This window comes from Hyperolius riggenbachi, chromosome 3 (genome assembly GCF_040937935.1).
Source record: "Hyperolius riggenbachi isolate aHypRig1 chromosome 3, aHypRig1.pri, whole genome shotgun sequence".
Classification (NCBI taxonomy): Eukaryota; Metazoa; Chordata; class Amphibia; order Anura; family Hyperoliidae; genus Hyperolius; species Hyperolius riggenbachi.
Genome location: NC_090648.1, coordinates 254,562,876 through 254,580,246, shown reverse-complemented (window position 1 = coordinate 254,580,246; position 17,371 = coordinate 254,562,876). Strand labels below are relative to the sequence as shown.

Genomic DNA, 17,371 nt, shown 5'->3' with positions numbered 1-17,371 from the left:
ACATTCTCAGCTAAGATATTGCATAGCCATCATCTCTTTAGTTTTCTCTATAATGTATCCAAGGTTCTAATTTTGTTCTTATTACTAACTAAGACACTGATTGGCCAAGGCACCCTGGCCAGCCACATATCTGTTCATGGAAAAGCCATTCAGATACTTTGTTTGCCTCACAGGCCCACCCATAGAGTTAGATGAGCTATAAAAAAGCAGAATGTGTGCAGTATGCGTGCTGAACAGGAAAGCCTAATGAAAAGCTAAGCAGTAAGTCAGCTGTGAATAAGGCCCATAAAATGCTTTGTTTTCCTCTGAAGGCCCAACATTAGAGTTAAAAACATAAAAAATGGAATAAAGCCAATGTAAAAGCTTCCTAAATGGCTGCTGTATAAATGAGGCTGCTGTGACTCTTGGACTAAAATAGATTGAGAGAAAGCCCCAATAATGTTGCAGGAAGTAATAGAGCCATTGTAGCTATCTGTATCCCATTTAGCCAGATAGAACAATTAACATGGACCTACCATACATTCCAGTTATACATGTTACAGAGAAGCAAAACTGGATAGCTAGGGTCTGGATAAGCAACTATGCTGTCTATATGTTTACAGTATGTCTCAGTGCTGTTTCTTTCTGTATACAACTTGCTAAATACCAGCTGTTGATTTTCTAGTTATTCACATTCTGCAGCGTGTTTAATACACATTAATCCACATTAATCCACTATGCTAATATCTTAATAATACAGATTTTCATCAAAACGATAAGCTGCCTAATCAAATGGTGTAAAGACTTTTCTAGTAGCTGCCTGTTTTCTAAATGAGCCAGTGTCACATGACTGACTTTTCTAAATGTAATATCTCTGGAATGGTGGCATCAGATTCAGAATTATGTAAGTAATGCTAATTAATTAAATATTAACATTTAGAAACTAAGTTTGGCCTGTAGGACTCTAAGTGCATAGGTTGCAGAGGAGAGTAGAAGCCACTTGTACCCTGGTGGGAATCTGGAGCATTAGGGACTCTTGCTCAATCACTCTTTATTGGTCAGGTACTGGTTCAAGACAGGATTTAAAGAGAACCCGAGGTGGGTTTTAAGAATGCTATTAGGACACAGAGGCTGGTTGTGCATACTATCACCAGCCTTTGTTACTATACCGTGCCCCCCCAGCCCCCCCCCCCTGCGCTCTGCTGTCCCCCCCCAAAAAAACTGCCGTACTAGCAACATGCAAAGTGTCGCTAGCAGGCTGTTTACATCTAGGCTGTCACTCCCTGACACTCCCCTGCCTCCTCTATAGCCCGCTCCCCGCCAGTGTCCCTTCCCTCCCCGCCTCTGTAAGCTGATTGGAGGGAAAGGACGCAGGCGGGGAGCGGCGATATAGAGGAGGCGGGGGAGCGGCGATAAATGACAGCCTGGATGTAAACAGCCTGCTAGTGACATGCTGCATGTTGCTAGCACGGCTGTTTTTTGGGGGGGGCAGCAGAGCGCCAGGGAGGCCTGGGGGACATGGTATAGTAACAGAGGTGGGTGACAGTATGCACAACCAGCCTCTGTGTCCTAATAGCATTCTTAAAACCCACCTCAGATTCTCTTTAAACTCTTGTCTTCCACATCAATGAAATAGTCCCTATTTATCTATATTCCCAATTAAAATAATTTAGTAGGCTCAGGAAATAAGTGTCTCGGGGAATACAGTTCTTTGAAAATGAACCAAATTTATTGTGCACATACTGTAATTCATTTTTTTTTCTGGAAAACAAACATTATTATTTCTCAAAGAGATTTGACTATGTGATTACCACACGTGTTGGAAAACAAGAAGCTGAAGATAAACTCACAGTCTTATACATATTTCTGCTTCTCCACTTGACTGACTAATGATACTTTGAACTTCTTCATAGGTCTTTGCAGTTAATGGGAAACCATTCCATTCTAAAACTTGCATTCCTGGAAAAAACAAATGGTCACATATTATTTATTTAAAACTGACTCCCATAAATATCGTTTAGTGTCTATTGTATTTCATCCATGTCGAGTTTGAGGTCTTCAATACAGCTGAATAATAATAATACTGAATATACAGTGAAATATTTTTTGTTAAAAAACTACATTCAATTCTCAAAGTAACACTTAGTACTCAATATAGAATTGGTACTTTCTAATTCTATGCTGAAACTACATACATTTTGAAGCATGCAGAAAGATTTCTGTCACAGACAACAGACAGTTTTATCACTCAGTTGTAACTCATACTTTTTTTTAAATATTTTTTGGCTTATTCAAAAACTAAGCATGAAGAGAAAAAATGGCCCATATGCAATTAACTTTTTCTCCTAAGTTTTCTCCTAGGTTTTATTTTCACACCTAATCAATAAAATGCCTTTTAAGTCACCAGCAAGCAAGAAAATACTCCCCTTATTTGTTGGTACATTTTAATTTTAAAGTGCTGCAAAGTTATTTTAAAGAGAAGATGAAAAATTATCTCCTAGGAGGAAAATAAGGAGAAAAAGAAGATTTTAAGTTGGTTGATGTAGAATGTTGTACTTAGCAAAATGCTGACTGAATCAATCTGTCGGTAGAAGTAGTTTCTTTTGGGTGTCTTGATGCCCACACTGTACAAAGTGCAAGATTTGGCATGCTTTTACTATCATGATATACAAAATTCCACAAGTTCTAAAGTCGCGAGCGTAAAAACTGTGTTTAAATTGCAACTTGAATGTAAAAAATGCTAGTTAATTGTTTTCTCAAAAAGTAATGTGTGTTTCTGCAAGTCATAATTCATTATATAAATCGATAGTAAGGTTACAAAGTAATTCTAATGCTAAGAAGTACAATTTAGATATTTGAAGTCATAGCTATGGTTTTAAGAGCTTAAAAGATAACTGTATTTTTGAAACTTTATTAATATACAATTTGAAAGAACCTGATCAATAATATATTGCATTCTTTGTTTAGGTTTTTTACAGAGGTATGAGTAGATAGCATGATATAATAATTTTAATAGGAGTTGGTCATTCTCTCCTTATACAGGAGCAAATACCTCATGGGTGGAACAGTGGTGTAGTGGTTAGTACTCTCGGCTTGTAGCGCTGGGTCCCTGTTTCAAATCCCAGCCAGGGCACTATCTACACAGAGTTTTCACCAGGCACCTCGGCCACATCACCCTGCATGTTGGGTCGATCTTGTTCTGTAAATTTTATAAGCTATAGGCTCTCTATACACCAGCGGCTCTGCATGTAAGCCTGCCTTCAGGGTCATAAAAAGATCATTTGCATATTCAGTAGTGATGCACTGTGGGAAACACAGCTGCTCACTTAAAACAGAAGGTATGTGCAATAATTCAGCTTTAAGATGGCAAATTATACTGAAAGCTGCTTTTTAGTAGGTTGTTGTTGGTCTGTTATGGTCTCCTATACTTTCCCAGTGGTTCTGGGTCACCTCAAGCTGCTTGGGCATTCTATTATTTCCCTAGGATTTATGATAATTTAAGCCAACAAATCATTTGGTAACTGTGATGTTTGTGGGATTTGATTACCAGTGGCATTTTCAACATGTAAGCATGATTTGGTTCATAATATAGATTTTCTCTGTCACTCCTTGTGCTGTCCTTTTGAGACTATTAGGGGTAGTATTCTATATTTACCACACCTATGTAATATGATTGTTTAGATATGAAAAGTTTTTATACTGATACTTGAGAAGGTATTATCTTGCTTTTACTTTATCATGACTGCTCAGGGTGAAAAAAGATGCTAAGAGTGGTAATCCCGAACCTGGCTTAGGGTGACTGTGATTGTACAGGAACGCAGCGCTGTGGCGGTTGTAACTTACCCCTGGGATCTGGACTGCAGCATGTCTTCTTTCTGTCCTCAAAGGCTCTCGGTCCCTTTGGTGAGATCATCGTTTATCACATGATGAGAGACAGTGATCTCACCATAGGAGTAGAACTCCAGCCAGAGGAAAGGATCACGGGGAGGTGTGTAATGTTCAGAGCTGTAAGAAATCTCTCTGCAGTGCAGTATGATTTTTTTCCTGCTTTTAGGGTCTAAAAGCACATGAAAAATTATACCTCCTTGAGACCCTAAAATCAGGAAAGAATAATACCATGAGGGAGGTTAAGCAATACCAATTTTCTCTCACTTCTGCTGATCTTTATGACCAGGGTTGCCAAATCACCTCTTTAATTACCGACAAGTTGACCTGGTGAGGTCGGTATCTTCTGAGCCTGCGCAAATGTGTGGCTGCGCCGCACGTGATCGTGCTTGCGTGGTCTAGAGTGTTCTGCGCAGGCACAGTACATCTGCACCTGTGCAGAATGCATTTGAGCTGAACATCTTACTCATTACGGTGCTTAAAAAATGGTCTTTCTAAAATGTTTATGAACATCATTAGCCAAATAGATGCTACTGTTTGTATTTAGGGGTAGAAGGAGGATCAGGGAGAGGTAGCAGGTCTTCCTGACAAGCAATGTGATCAGCAAGTGATAATCTGATTTTAAAGTACTGTTAGCAGGGCAAAGACGGTATACACGATGCAACGTCCTATCCGATCGATGGGTCAAATTTATAATTTCCGATATTTTTTACATGTCCGATCAGCTCCCAATCAATATCAGAATTGATTTTGTGCAGTAATGATTAGAAAATCGATCCTTGAAAAAGAGAAAAATTGAGAGCCCAAAATAGTGTAATATGTCAATTCAGTCAAGTATAGACAATGTAGGTATATGTGATTACACTCACAAAATTGAGTTACCACTGGCAACCACCAAGAAGGCAAGTGGGGAGATTAGACCCGATCCTACTCGGGTTAAGATTATCCCTCTCCATAGAAACAAAAGGGGTAGTACCCCTCCACCAGGGGTGGACTTGTGAACAATGTACAGAACAGAGGCACCAGTTCAGGGTAAAATAGTTAAAAAACTGTTTTAAATAGGGAGGTATTGGTGGACATAGACACAAAAATGTGTATTCACTGAAAAAAATATTTTATTCAAAATACTCCACAGATATATGTAGCGTGTTTTGTGGGCCTCGTCCCGCTTCCCCAGGCAACAATGGAGCTTCTCTAGGTTAAAATAAGCCAAAGCGCCTCCATAATTACACACTGTTGTGTCTACTTGAGGAGGTAAGGCCCCCACTACCTCCCTTTTTTAAATGTTTTTTTAACTACTTTACCCTGAACTGGCGCCTGTGTTCCGTACATTGAAAATTAATCCTATTACCGATTGGGAGCAAATCAGACAAGTTGGAAATGATTATTTCAACCCTTAGATCTGTCGGGAAGTCGTATTGTGTGTATTAGGTAATTCAAACAAAGAATGGGGATAAAACCTTTTGTTGAGTTGTTGTTTGCAAGTGACAACATCTTCAGTCTTCTCTATCTTTTTATATAAACACATTTCAAATGAAATACATTCATTTTATTGATCAGGTATCATTTTTAAACATGTATATGAAGAAATCGTAAATTGTCTTGTGTCACTTGCAGCAGTGCAAAATTGTTGCCTGGTGAACCTCAATGAACAATTAATAGTGGTATAAGATTTCCTTGGTGATGCAATTATATTAAAGAACAGACTCCTGACCTTAGAGGTAAAGTTGTACAATTCACAAAACCCATAGTGCACTATGATATAGTGTGTCTCCAATATATCTGAAGGAATGTGATTTCTTAAAGTAGCTTTTTCTGCATGTAAGATCAATATTTATTACATTAAAGGGCAAAGTCAGCTCAACAGAATAATGCAATGCAAATATATGAATATATTGAACAAATATAATTCCAAAATAAAAAAGTGGTTAAATCTATATATTTGTGAAGCAAATACAATTTAAGAAACAAATATTATCTCAAACTGCATTCATGTGCTGCTTTAAGAAGTGATCTCACATTCTCAGTTTTCACACAGCAAGCTGAGATATTTCAAACTAGCACAAAAGGAATGTCCACTGCAAAAGAATTCAATCATCACTTACAAAAACTAAAATGGATCTTCGTACATGTTTGGCCGTTTTCCTGTGCTGTGGCATAACAAAATCCAAAAAATAATATATTGATATCGTTGAAATAACCTGCACCACCTGCTGCAAAATAATGTCAAAAGAATACAGCTATGGTATACCCTACATAAATTAGGAATCATGTAATCCATAGCAATATAAAATTTTTAAACACTAGAACAAACACTTGAACACAAAAGGACACAGGAATACAATATTATAAAGAAGTATGCAGATTTCAAGCTCATGTGTCTGGAATAATTTCCTATTCTCCTTATAAATTCGATGAGTGGTGAGGCAGTTCATCATTGTTTAGAAATACATTTCTATTCTGAAAACAGTTAACTAAACAATAATGAAGTACCAAGTATCGACAGAAAGCAAGTCGACTATTGGTTCAAAAATGTTACCAAGATATAAGCTTGGAGACTGGCATGAACAATTATCATAATTTAAAGGGAAAAAAAACAAACACATCTTTTCTGTTAATAGTAAATTACTCAAACCAGCTGTCCCAAGTTCTAACTGCATTGAGTGTCATAGCCCCAGTTTCTCAGCAATACATAAAAACACTATAAATGCTAGCTGGGGATGAAATCACACAGCTTGCTTCATTTACCTTTGTGAAGCTGACAAAGTGATTATCTGACACTTATATTTAGTTGTTCTGGAAATACTCAAAAATCTTTTAAAATGAATGTAGCATTTATGAAAAAAGCATCAACGTGTGAAGCAGAGTACTGTATGTAATAGTAACACAAACAGTGGGTTTCCATTAGTTAAAAAACAAAAACAAAACAAAAAAAACACAAAAACAAGAAAACGACTTAAATTAACTTGATGAGTGGTACAATATCACTTACCCCCTTCTTACACAACTGAATACCATAGTAGGTAGAAGCAAAGGCAATTTTAGTATAACTCCATCACAAAATGTGCTGTAATAAAACCTTTTTTCCTTCTACATAAATTGGTATGTGGCTGACCTTGGGAGATGAGTAATATTTTACCATTCTTTTATTAGATCATTTATTTATTTATTTATTGTTAATACCAGACACATCCTGTATAGTTTGTGTTGATGGCAATACAATCCCTTGAGGGTGAGCACACTGTTATTGTTTTACATATTAATTTACTTTTTTTTTCTGGAGAATCACTGCCATCTAGAAGACATCCTATGAATCTGGGTGTAGATGGGGTCAAACTCTCCACCTGCCCAAGTGCCCATACAGTGCCTGTCTTGGTGGAAACAAGGTTTTGTGAGTACCTAACCTCTTATGCTATAATGTGTTGTTTTTAGCATACCACACTATTGGGTCTCCATCTTGTCTCCTCTACTTTTTGATGCCTTAGCCTATATTTCTTCTCACTGATTTATGGAATATATGACTGTAATAAAAAGGTTTCATAGCTTTATAACTTAGAACAATAGGAATATGTTTAATCCCAGGACACATGACATTTGTAAAAGGAATACATTTCGCTGTCAATTTCAGGAAAATTCTCAAATCGGCAATAGCATGAAATTCAGTCGTATTGTCCTTCTCATAACTACTATGTTCCTATTGCTATTCAGGAATAGGTTTGAGATAATGAAATGCATAATACAGTGGAGAAGTTCCACTTCAGTAATATAATAATATTCTAGCATTTAGATTCAACATTATTCTCATTGGTTCACTTAGTGGACAAATGGGGAACCCCAGCGGGAGCTTAAAAAATGCTTTTGCCAGGGCTTCAGTGTTAGAAGACAGAGAGGAGACCAGCTGTGGCGGTCACAGTGGATCTGGCTGCCAGTGCAGTGCGACAGTAAGCAATGATGCTTGCAGAAGCTGGCACACAGTGGCAGATGTTGGGTAAATGCTCGGGAACCTGTTGACTCTAGAGGTAGATGTCAGGTGCCCATGCACCTACTCTCTTTGCAAGCCACCACCCCCAACCAATTTTAGAAGGCATGTGACTGGTATGGTTCAGGAAAGGGGAGCACACGTTGCTGCAGTCTTTCTTGTCAACCAACCTGGCCACTCAATTGGCTATTGTTGGAATAAAAGCATGTTTTTTGTTTTTTTTAAATAACCAAATCCCTTTCATGCTACCCACTCAGTGGCGAATTCAGGAGTGGTAGACAGTGTTACGCATATGATCCTGTTGGCGCACTCTGCTACAGGGTCATATGATTGACATTTTGTGCGTTGCGATGCGTCAGGGGCAGGGCATTACACTGCAAATGCCAGGTGTAAAACTGGCCTAAATACCAAACTGCGTGATTTAATCTTTGTATGACTGATTTGTTCATTTTCTAAAATACATTTTTTTCATTAAGAGTCAAACATTGAAACTGAAACTGTGTATGCTCCTAAGAAATCTGACTAGGATATGATTAAATTAGTTTAGTAACGCATGACATGCAATTCAAGCTCCACCATTCATTTTTGTACTATGAATTCTATCAAGCAACTTAAAGTGCTGAAATGTCAGGAGGTAATGAGTCACACTCTATTTGTGTCTTCACACATATTACTCACTAAAGCAATTTCTATCGTTTTTTCAACATGCTGTCAGTAATGAACCAAAATTGAAATCAATTTACAACACAAAATATAGTGCTAAAAGTTAATACACAGATGTTATTGAAGAGTGGGGTGCTTATGGTTTTACATTTGGCTTCTGAAATATGGAGATAGGTAGAGAAGGGATCAGAACTTTCTTCAAAACACCATAACTTCATTCAAAATGTATAGAAAACGACCTCATACTATAAAACCCATTTGTCTCCATTAAAAACAGATCTGATCACATGATTAAGGCCGGAAGCAGCCTATACGCATGGTGATGGTGTCCACCCTCTGACAGCTACAGTCCCCACGCCCTGTTGAGCCCATGGATGGAGCCTGGTGCCAGCTGACCGACTGGAGTAGCGATCTGAGAGGGGTAGTGTGGATGATGTGATGCATCACTGGGACACATTTTTACATGCTCGCTCCTGCCTGGAATAACGCTGGAGATACCTCTGCTGCCAATACCTGAATCACTGTCTATGACTATGTGGTGAGAGACCATGGGAGACTTTGGAACACAGCGCTGCACCAGTATACAGCTGCAGGATCTATAACTACATGTGCCAGTCGACTTAGTGGTGAGAGCCTCACTGAGGCAGCTACATGTGACTGTTATATATATACATCTGTAAAGCAGACAGCCTTCTCTGCAACTGTTTATGGATTTAGACATCCATGGAAGAAATAACAGGAGCCTGCATTGGAACTGTTGAACATAGTTTGCTTTCTGTGATATCACATCTCACATACAAATCTATGCAATCAGCTTCATGTGGCCAATACCCATAGAGCGACTTTGCCATTGAGGCCTTGAAACTGAATCGGTAGTTAGTCATCTTCAGTGTATGGTTGTGCCTTTGGGATCTCTGATGTGCATGGCATGAGTGTTAGCATGATTTGTGTGAGCCCAGCCGGCTGTGCTATGATTTCTGTTTTTAATGGAGACAAATGGGTTTTACAGTGTGAGGTAGTTTTCTGTACATTTTGAATAAAGCTTATGGTGTTTTGAAGCAGGTCCTGATCCCTCCTTTTTGTATTGACCTATATATTTGTCAGATCCTCGCTCCCTCACTACGTGAGGTATCACCTATGCATTAAGGCCAGTGAGTTCCAGGAACTATTTTTGTTTTTTGAGATAGGAAGAGAGAAAGCAACATGAGACCTTTTTTCTTCCTATGGACTGTCAGCAAAAGAACTATACATTAAAGCAAATTTGAAGTGAAAATAAACTTAAGAAATAATGCATTGTATGTGTAGTACAGCTAAGGAATAGAACAGTAGTAGCAAAGAAAATAATCTCATATTAAGACTATCATATATAAACTTCAGTTGTTATCTATGCAAAAGAGTTTCTAGGAGCTCTTCAACCTAACCTGGTTAAATACAGTCCTGTTTTCTGAAGCACTTAAACAGCCAATAAACAGTGAGAGACAACTTGAGATAAGGTTGTACTGCAGGAAACTTCAAAGGGTCATTATTTCTGCTCTGTTTTTTAGTTTAAGGTTTTAGGTTTTTTTTTCTTCAGTGTCACTTTAAACACCATTAAATAACCAATGATTTTGTGGTACAAGAAATAATCTGAATGTGACTGAATAGATTTCTAAGGCCTCATTCACACTAGGCATCTTGCACTATAACCCAGCATATTTATGCACATGATAACACAGCCCGTACGACTATAAGGGCATAATCATATCTCTGTGTTGTAATGGACTGGGTTATCCAAACTCATTGCCTATAGTGTGTTTCCAACACATGCAACAAGGCACATGTGTCTTTGGAATAAACCAGGCTAAGTAATAATGCATGCATGTAATGTGCATGGTGTACATACATTATGGAATAAGCATAGGGAGAACACAGCCTTGTCAGGGGGAACAAGTATTACAATTACAATAAATAATGAGCACACCTGCTTCCACTGAAACATTTGCATTGTGCCCATTGTCTTTTGCTACAATCACATGGAGTGTGCATCATGGTACCTAAGTATATCCTGGCAACATAATGGATCCCTTTAATACTTCAGCTCTGTAGATATATGATAACTTTTTTTTTATTTCTGGGGGACTATCTAAATAAGCATGTTTTTTAACATTAGTTTTTAGAAATTGCACCTCTAAAAAAACAGATTTGCCTCTAAGAACTATTGCTCATCTATTAACCTCCCTGGCAGTAACCCCAAGCTACACTCGGGCAGCCTGCTGGGAGCTTAATGCAGAGCAATGGAGTGCAGTGGCCGTTTTTACTCGTCTCCCTGGAGGTCCAGACACAGGCAGCCATTCTATTTCCTCTCCACGGAGGCTCTGAATCACTCTGGTGGGATCACGGTCAGTGATCTCATTACAGAGTTAAAGCGCCACCCGGAGGACAGAGGGAAAATTGCAGCACTGGATTCCAGGGAGGTGAGTGAGAGCAGGGGCTGCTGCTAGCTTTGGCCGCATGATTTTTTTTTCTGGTTTTAGGGTCTGAAATGTTTGGAAAAGACCCTGAAATCTGGAAATAATCGTACCGCAAGGGAGGTTAATGTACTATCTTTGCCAAAACCCTCATGGCTATCCAACTCAGCTATAGTTTGGAAATATTACTACTGAAAAATTAAAACATAATTATCCAATAGGAAATTATTTATTTAGCTTGCCTATCCGGGTGCTTTTACTGTTCACTGTCAGATTTAAGAGAAATGTGATATGAAAAAAAATCAATATTTCTGCTGGATTCCCTCTTTACTGTTTCTCTGTGATGCTAAAAGTGACATCAATTCTGACCTTTTTTTTTTTTTTTTTTTTTTTTAATCTAGCTCAGTGTTAATTTACTGCTTATTTTACAGATTACTGCCTCTCCCACAGCAGACATCACCTAGATAACCGGCTTACATCATTCATACTGAAATTGGAAATCAGTGTGCAGTGTGTGTGCAGGCAATAGAACCCTCTCTGATCAGATTTGATCAGAGAGGGATCAATCTAATGGTTGATCTGGTGGCAGATCAAATAATAACTCAAGACAACACACACACACACACACACACACACACACACACACACACACACACTACTTACAACAACACTGAAACAGCTGGTTATAGACTCCAGCAATTGTATTCCTCCTCTACAGCTGATGTTCTCCCCTATTACTTCTTATGGACTGTTCTGTCAATCAGTGTCAATTGTGTCTTCATTGATTTCAACCATTGGGATCCCTGCACTGAGACTGGCCAGTCTATTACTCTATACGATATCAGAGTAGTGCACTTCAATGCAAAGTATTGAATATTTTACCAATGTTATATAGCTTTATTTTCCCCTAACAAACTTTTTTGCACTAATTAGAATCTTAGGGGCCTCAGACCCCATGGAAACACTTCGTAACTAGATACAAAATGACCTGATAGTGTATTATTCTTTATAGTATGTTTTTCTCTGGAACAATTTTACATTTTATAAATATATATATACACATGTATTTAAAATGTTATTTTTTGTGATAGTGGTCATTATTATTATTATTTATTGTATTTATAAAGCGCCAACATATTATGCAGCGCTGGTCGTTTAAGTCATCAACATTAGACAATAATAAAAAAAATATCTGAAAAGGATAATTAACATTTAATTGTAAAGATTTTTGTAAAATATTGAAGACATATCTGCAACTGATGACAATGGTTTCACTCTGGCAAGTCACAACATTTACAGTGAAAAGCATATCAGGCTGTGCTGTCTAGCCTATGGCTATAAAGTCTAATTCAATCCATTATAAGCAGAAAAAAAGAAGCAATAATGAGGAAGTGAATTTGGCTGCGATAAAATATTTTTTAAATTTGTGCTTGTAAAATTGGGCATCAACAAAAGGTGCCCATGTTAAAATACCAATTAATCGGCCAGAGATTTGAGTTCCAGGGATGCCTGAGTACAAGAGCTGCAGTGGAGTAATGCATAGCAGTGGTATCACTGTTAAGTTTAGGTATGGGGGTTAGTCTTATGCCGGGCATACACAGCTGCGATTATGCTCCGGATCGAGCCGCTGGCTCGATGCCGACGCATCCCCGCTCGTCCGCGCATGCGCGCGGATCGATCTTCGCTCGTTCCCGCGGGCGGCTGCTAATCAGCCGCTCATTTCTTCTATTGTTCTCCCCGCCGATATCGAGCACACTATCGATCCGGCGGGGTATCGGACACGTCGGATATTATCAATCGAACCATCAGGCTCGATTGATAATCCTCCCAGCAGCTGTTTATGCCCAGCATTAGGCATAGATGGGGGAGGTTAGTGTAGTACGTATGTGGGGGAAGGTTAGTGTTAGTGTTAGGCAAAGATTCAGGGATGGTTAGTGTAAGGATAGGATAAAATATGCCATTAGTTAGACATAGATATTGCTACACTGCATGTCACATAGCACACAATTATTTATTTTATTTATTGTATTTATAAAGTGCCAACATATTACACAGCGCTGGTAATATTACACAATATGCTGCAAATGTGCGTGACATAATAGGTTAACAGGTGGTGCTACCCTAGAATTAGCACTGGTAAAATTGCAATGTGCTGACAGTGATTTGCAATCTTACTGCAGTTTGGTAAATCAGGGCCCATGTCACATACACTTCAGGTACACTTAAACTGTAGTTTTAAGTACACCTGAAGTGAGAAAAAAACCTACCTTACCTCAGTAGTGGTAAGCTTTTGGTTGGTCTAAAGGCTTCCTGGATCCTCCTGCAGCCCACAGTTCCAGCAGCAGAGTCAAACTTGCACCAGTCTAATCGGTTTCTTCTGGTTACGAGCCAATAGAATAAAGCGCTCAAGCACGGGCGGAGGAAAAAAGCCAAGCAGAGCGGCTTCTACTGGGCATGCATGGACCAATCCAGATGCTTTTAACTACTATAACTGCATTTTTTATTTAATTCATTTGTGCCTAAATGGATATTTATTGATTTTTACTAAAAATATTTTTTAAATTTGTGCTTTTCAGTTACTTTCTTTCAGACTCGTATTATGAAGTTCTCTTTTATCTTTGTAGTGCAAGCTATGCCATGCTAGTGATTTCCTGGATTTCAGCACTTATATAATATCATCAAGTTTCATGATCACACAGTGATGATTACCTTTAAATAAATGATGTGATTTTGGAAATGACTGCATCTAGGATAATTGAGGTGTGTCATATTATAGAGGTGAACACTAATATAACTAGCTAACTACTTTTAGTTTTTTCTTTTTAATCACTAGTTTTACATATGTGAAAATCTGTACAGCATGCAATTCTAATATACAGTACATATAACACACTTTTATAAAACCTAATAATGTAAGTAGGTCCTTACGCCTTACCTTCAGTGAGCCTGCCAGAGTGCTCAGCACTGCCACCTGGGAGAATCTTGGCAATGTATGCACCAATTTCTCCTTGGCTTCCTGGAATCTCTTTTCCACCAACAACCCTTATTCCAAAACCATTTCCTAGTGAATCAACACAAAATGAATCTGTCACTTCTAGTCAGTTGATAAATAGAATAATTTAAGAGTTATCAAACATTTTGTGACGGCAGGGATGCCATTCTACAGTACAGAGCACATGCTTCCCATCTGAATCATTAAAGGACATCCGAGTTGATAATAAACTGATGAGATAAACAATTGTATCTATCCCTCTTCTCAAAAAAATAACTTTTTTAGATATCCCATACTTTTATTTTATATTCAAATCTAGTTTTTAAGTTTATACTGTTTCATTGGCCTCAATTCACTAAGCTTATCTCCTGTCTTTAATAACTCTTCTAGAGTTGTTACCATGGTGATAAGGCATGTAGTATTTAGGAAACATTTTACCTCAGGCAAACCTAAAGTTAACTCTTCTGTCTTTAAGTTAACTCTTTAATCCTTAAAATAACTCCAGAGTTAAAGACAGGCTGTTCATTAACTGCGTGTGAAAATAACTACAGAGTAGGTAAATTAACTACAGAAGAGGTAACGCAAGGAATGAAGAGATAAGATAACTCTCTTACTGTGTGGAGGTAAGTTTTCTCTTGCCTTATTATCTCCAGCATGATCTTAGTGAATTGAGGCCATTGTATCTGCTCAACGACACATTAATTGAAGTATGCCAAAGCTCAATGCTATGAACTATTGACCCTTATTATCTCATTCCTACTCTCCGAAGGAAAGTGTTTTATAGCTGTAATTTCTTATCAGTGAGGGTTACGCTATAGTCCGACCCAGGCCTGACCCAGAAAATATCACTTGCATACCTGATGTTTAACTCTTTCAAGCAGAGAAAGAAAAAAGGAACACAGCAGCACAGTTATTTGTTTGCTTATCACTGTACATACATATGTCTATCTCATCATGTCACATCGGTTGTCCTTTAAGAATCCACTATGAACCACTAAAGAATTACTTTAGAATTTAATTATAATTGGCTGGGTTTGGTGCATTTATTTGGCGATATGAAACTGTTCATGGGCATTTTAATCACAAGCGGATTTCTCAAGGTTAACACTATTTATGATTCTTTCAGAATTTTTACATTTTCCCTGTTAATGATGTTTGTAATATTTCTGTGGTTTTGTTTTCTATAACCATCACAAACTTTTGTGTGTGGGAACTATAATCCAAGCACTACATCACTGAACTACTGATTATGGTATTGTGAATCCCGCTACTTCTAGTATTAGCAACAAGAGAACAGTATCACGTTAGCCAACAGTAAAAGCAAGAAGTTTTGAATCAGGATGATACCATTTATAGATACCATTTATAGGCTAACTGAAAAGTGAACCAATTAATGGTATCATACTGATTCAAAGCTTCTTGCGTCTATTACTACCACAAAACACTAACCACAATAACAAAACAACAACAATAATAATAATAATAATAATAATAACAACTCAAATAATAGTAATGTGGCCCTAAAATAATACTCAGTAATGTATCTGCATTGTATTATTGTGAATTAAAGACACAAAACCAACTGTAAATCTGCATAGTTGTAAGCTGCAATGTTGTTCAATATGCCTTTGTCATGTTGTGCATTTAATACTAATTAGACAAAGTAATTATTTATGATGCTGCCACAATGTAACAGGTGCTAAATATCTTCCACTGTGGGTTGTCTCTAGGTGGGGATAGAACATCAAAAACATATTTTAAATATTTATACTTCCACAATCACCAGGTGTTTCTTCTTATTTAGGGCTGCTTGAAATGTCAATGAAATAATGTGTACATGTTCATTATTACCTTGCCTAAAGGTCATGATTGTATTGTAAAACTTGTGTGAAAAGATTTCATATGTTTCCTCAAATAACACTTTGTCATAGGATGTAATAGGAAAGCAGTAAATAAAACAACAGTCTATCTATATTTCTATCTATCTATCAACTAGAAAAAAAACAAAAACAAAACAAAACCTCAGATATCTGTTTTGATGAAAAAAAGGAAAAAGTGTCATCTACAGCTTGCCAAATATGATCATTTTTATTTATTTATCATCTTCTTTGTGGAAAAAATATATTTCCATCTTCTTTGGGGATAAGATCACAACAACCTTCAACTTTTCAGGAATTTAGTAGCATCCTGAAAGCAAAGTCGTGATTGTGTTGTTTCACTGACATAATTCAGACAGTAAATGGTCAGAGTTATGTTAGATAATAAGCAATAAAAAAGTTTTTTTTTGGGGGGGGGGGGGGTTTGTATTTTTATGCTTAGCTAGGACTGCCCCCCCCCCCTTCAAAAAAATGACAATGAAATAAAATAATAGTTAACCACTAGGCTAAAACCCTATAATAATAAGAAACAGATTAGAAGGTCGAGATAAAATTAATATCAAATAATTGTTTGATATTAAACATTTCACCTTATTTACCCAATCTTTAGAAAATATATTTGAACCCTTCTTGTAACTTGTGTAAAAATAATACTCCTTTGTTATATATCAAATGATAAACATTCTTAAACCATTACAGAGCATACATCTATATAAACCAGCTGAACATCCTATTACAGTATACCTATCCTGTAATACAGGCTTGCAGTGCTGTAAAGGCACTATGCTCAGACTAGTCACTTCTCACCACAGTCTATAATAATATTGAGCTTGTAGAGTTTATTATTGCTTCGAGTCCACTGGATGGCAATGGAGTGCTAAATCCACAAGTGCTATGACAATAACCGATAAACATTTCTAGCAAAAAGAAACCCGTTCTTTAGTGTGCAAACAAATTACAGGATAGGAATAGTTAGAATATGTTATACAATAAAGCAGTATTATTTTTTATAGAAGTTGGATTAGGTTAAGTATCTTTCTAAACATTGGGTTATTATTTCTATATGAGATACTCCTCCTACTTTTTGATGTGACATCAACCCACAAACTCTTTGGCCTCGATTCATAAAGCATTACCTCATGCGGTAATGCTGAAAACAGCAGACTTTACCGACCACTTAGCAAAATGTCAATTCATAAAGGCTGTTACCGCATGAAAAGCTGACATTACGACCCGGGAGCTAAATTACCGACTTGGCTGCAGTTACCGACAACACATGTCAGTAAATTGTCAGCAAATGTCAATTCATAAAGCCTTCAACATGCGGTAAGCCTGGCGGTAGTTACCGACACCTCTGGTGAGGTCTTAACAAGTTACCGACAGCTCTGACAGCTCTGATTAATGCAAAGTGCAGAGATCCGAAAGTCTGTTTGATTCATCTGTGGAGAGAGCCAGAAAGCCCTCTGTGTGAATCATTTCAGCAGGCAGGGAAAGACTGTGTGACTCATCTGTCTGAGTCATCAGTGGAAAGAGCCGGCTGTGTGAGTAA

General features: G+C 37.6%; 1 protein-coding gene across 3 annotated transcripts in view; it reads right to left on the bottom strand.

The window, feature by feature from the left end:
- PCLO (piccolo presynaptic cytomatrix protein) overlaps positions 1–17,371 on the bottom strand; it is a 346,941-nt gene that overhangs the window by 60,334 nt on the left and 269,236 nt on the right. For all 3 annotated transcript variants that reach the window (XM_068276174.1, XM_068276175.1, XM_068276176.1), the window contains 2 exons: positions 13,889–14,014; positions 1,830–1,938 (listed from right to left, as the gene is read on the bottom strand). In XM_068276174.1, coding sequence (XP_068132275.1) covers positions 1,830–1,938; positions 13,889–14,014 — 235 coding nt within the window. The remainder of the gene's footprint in view (positions 1–1,829; positions 1,939–13,888; positions 14,015–17,371) is intronic.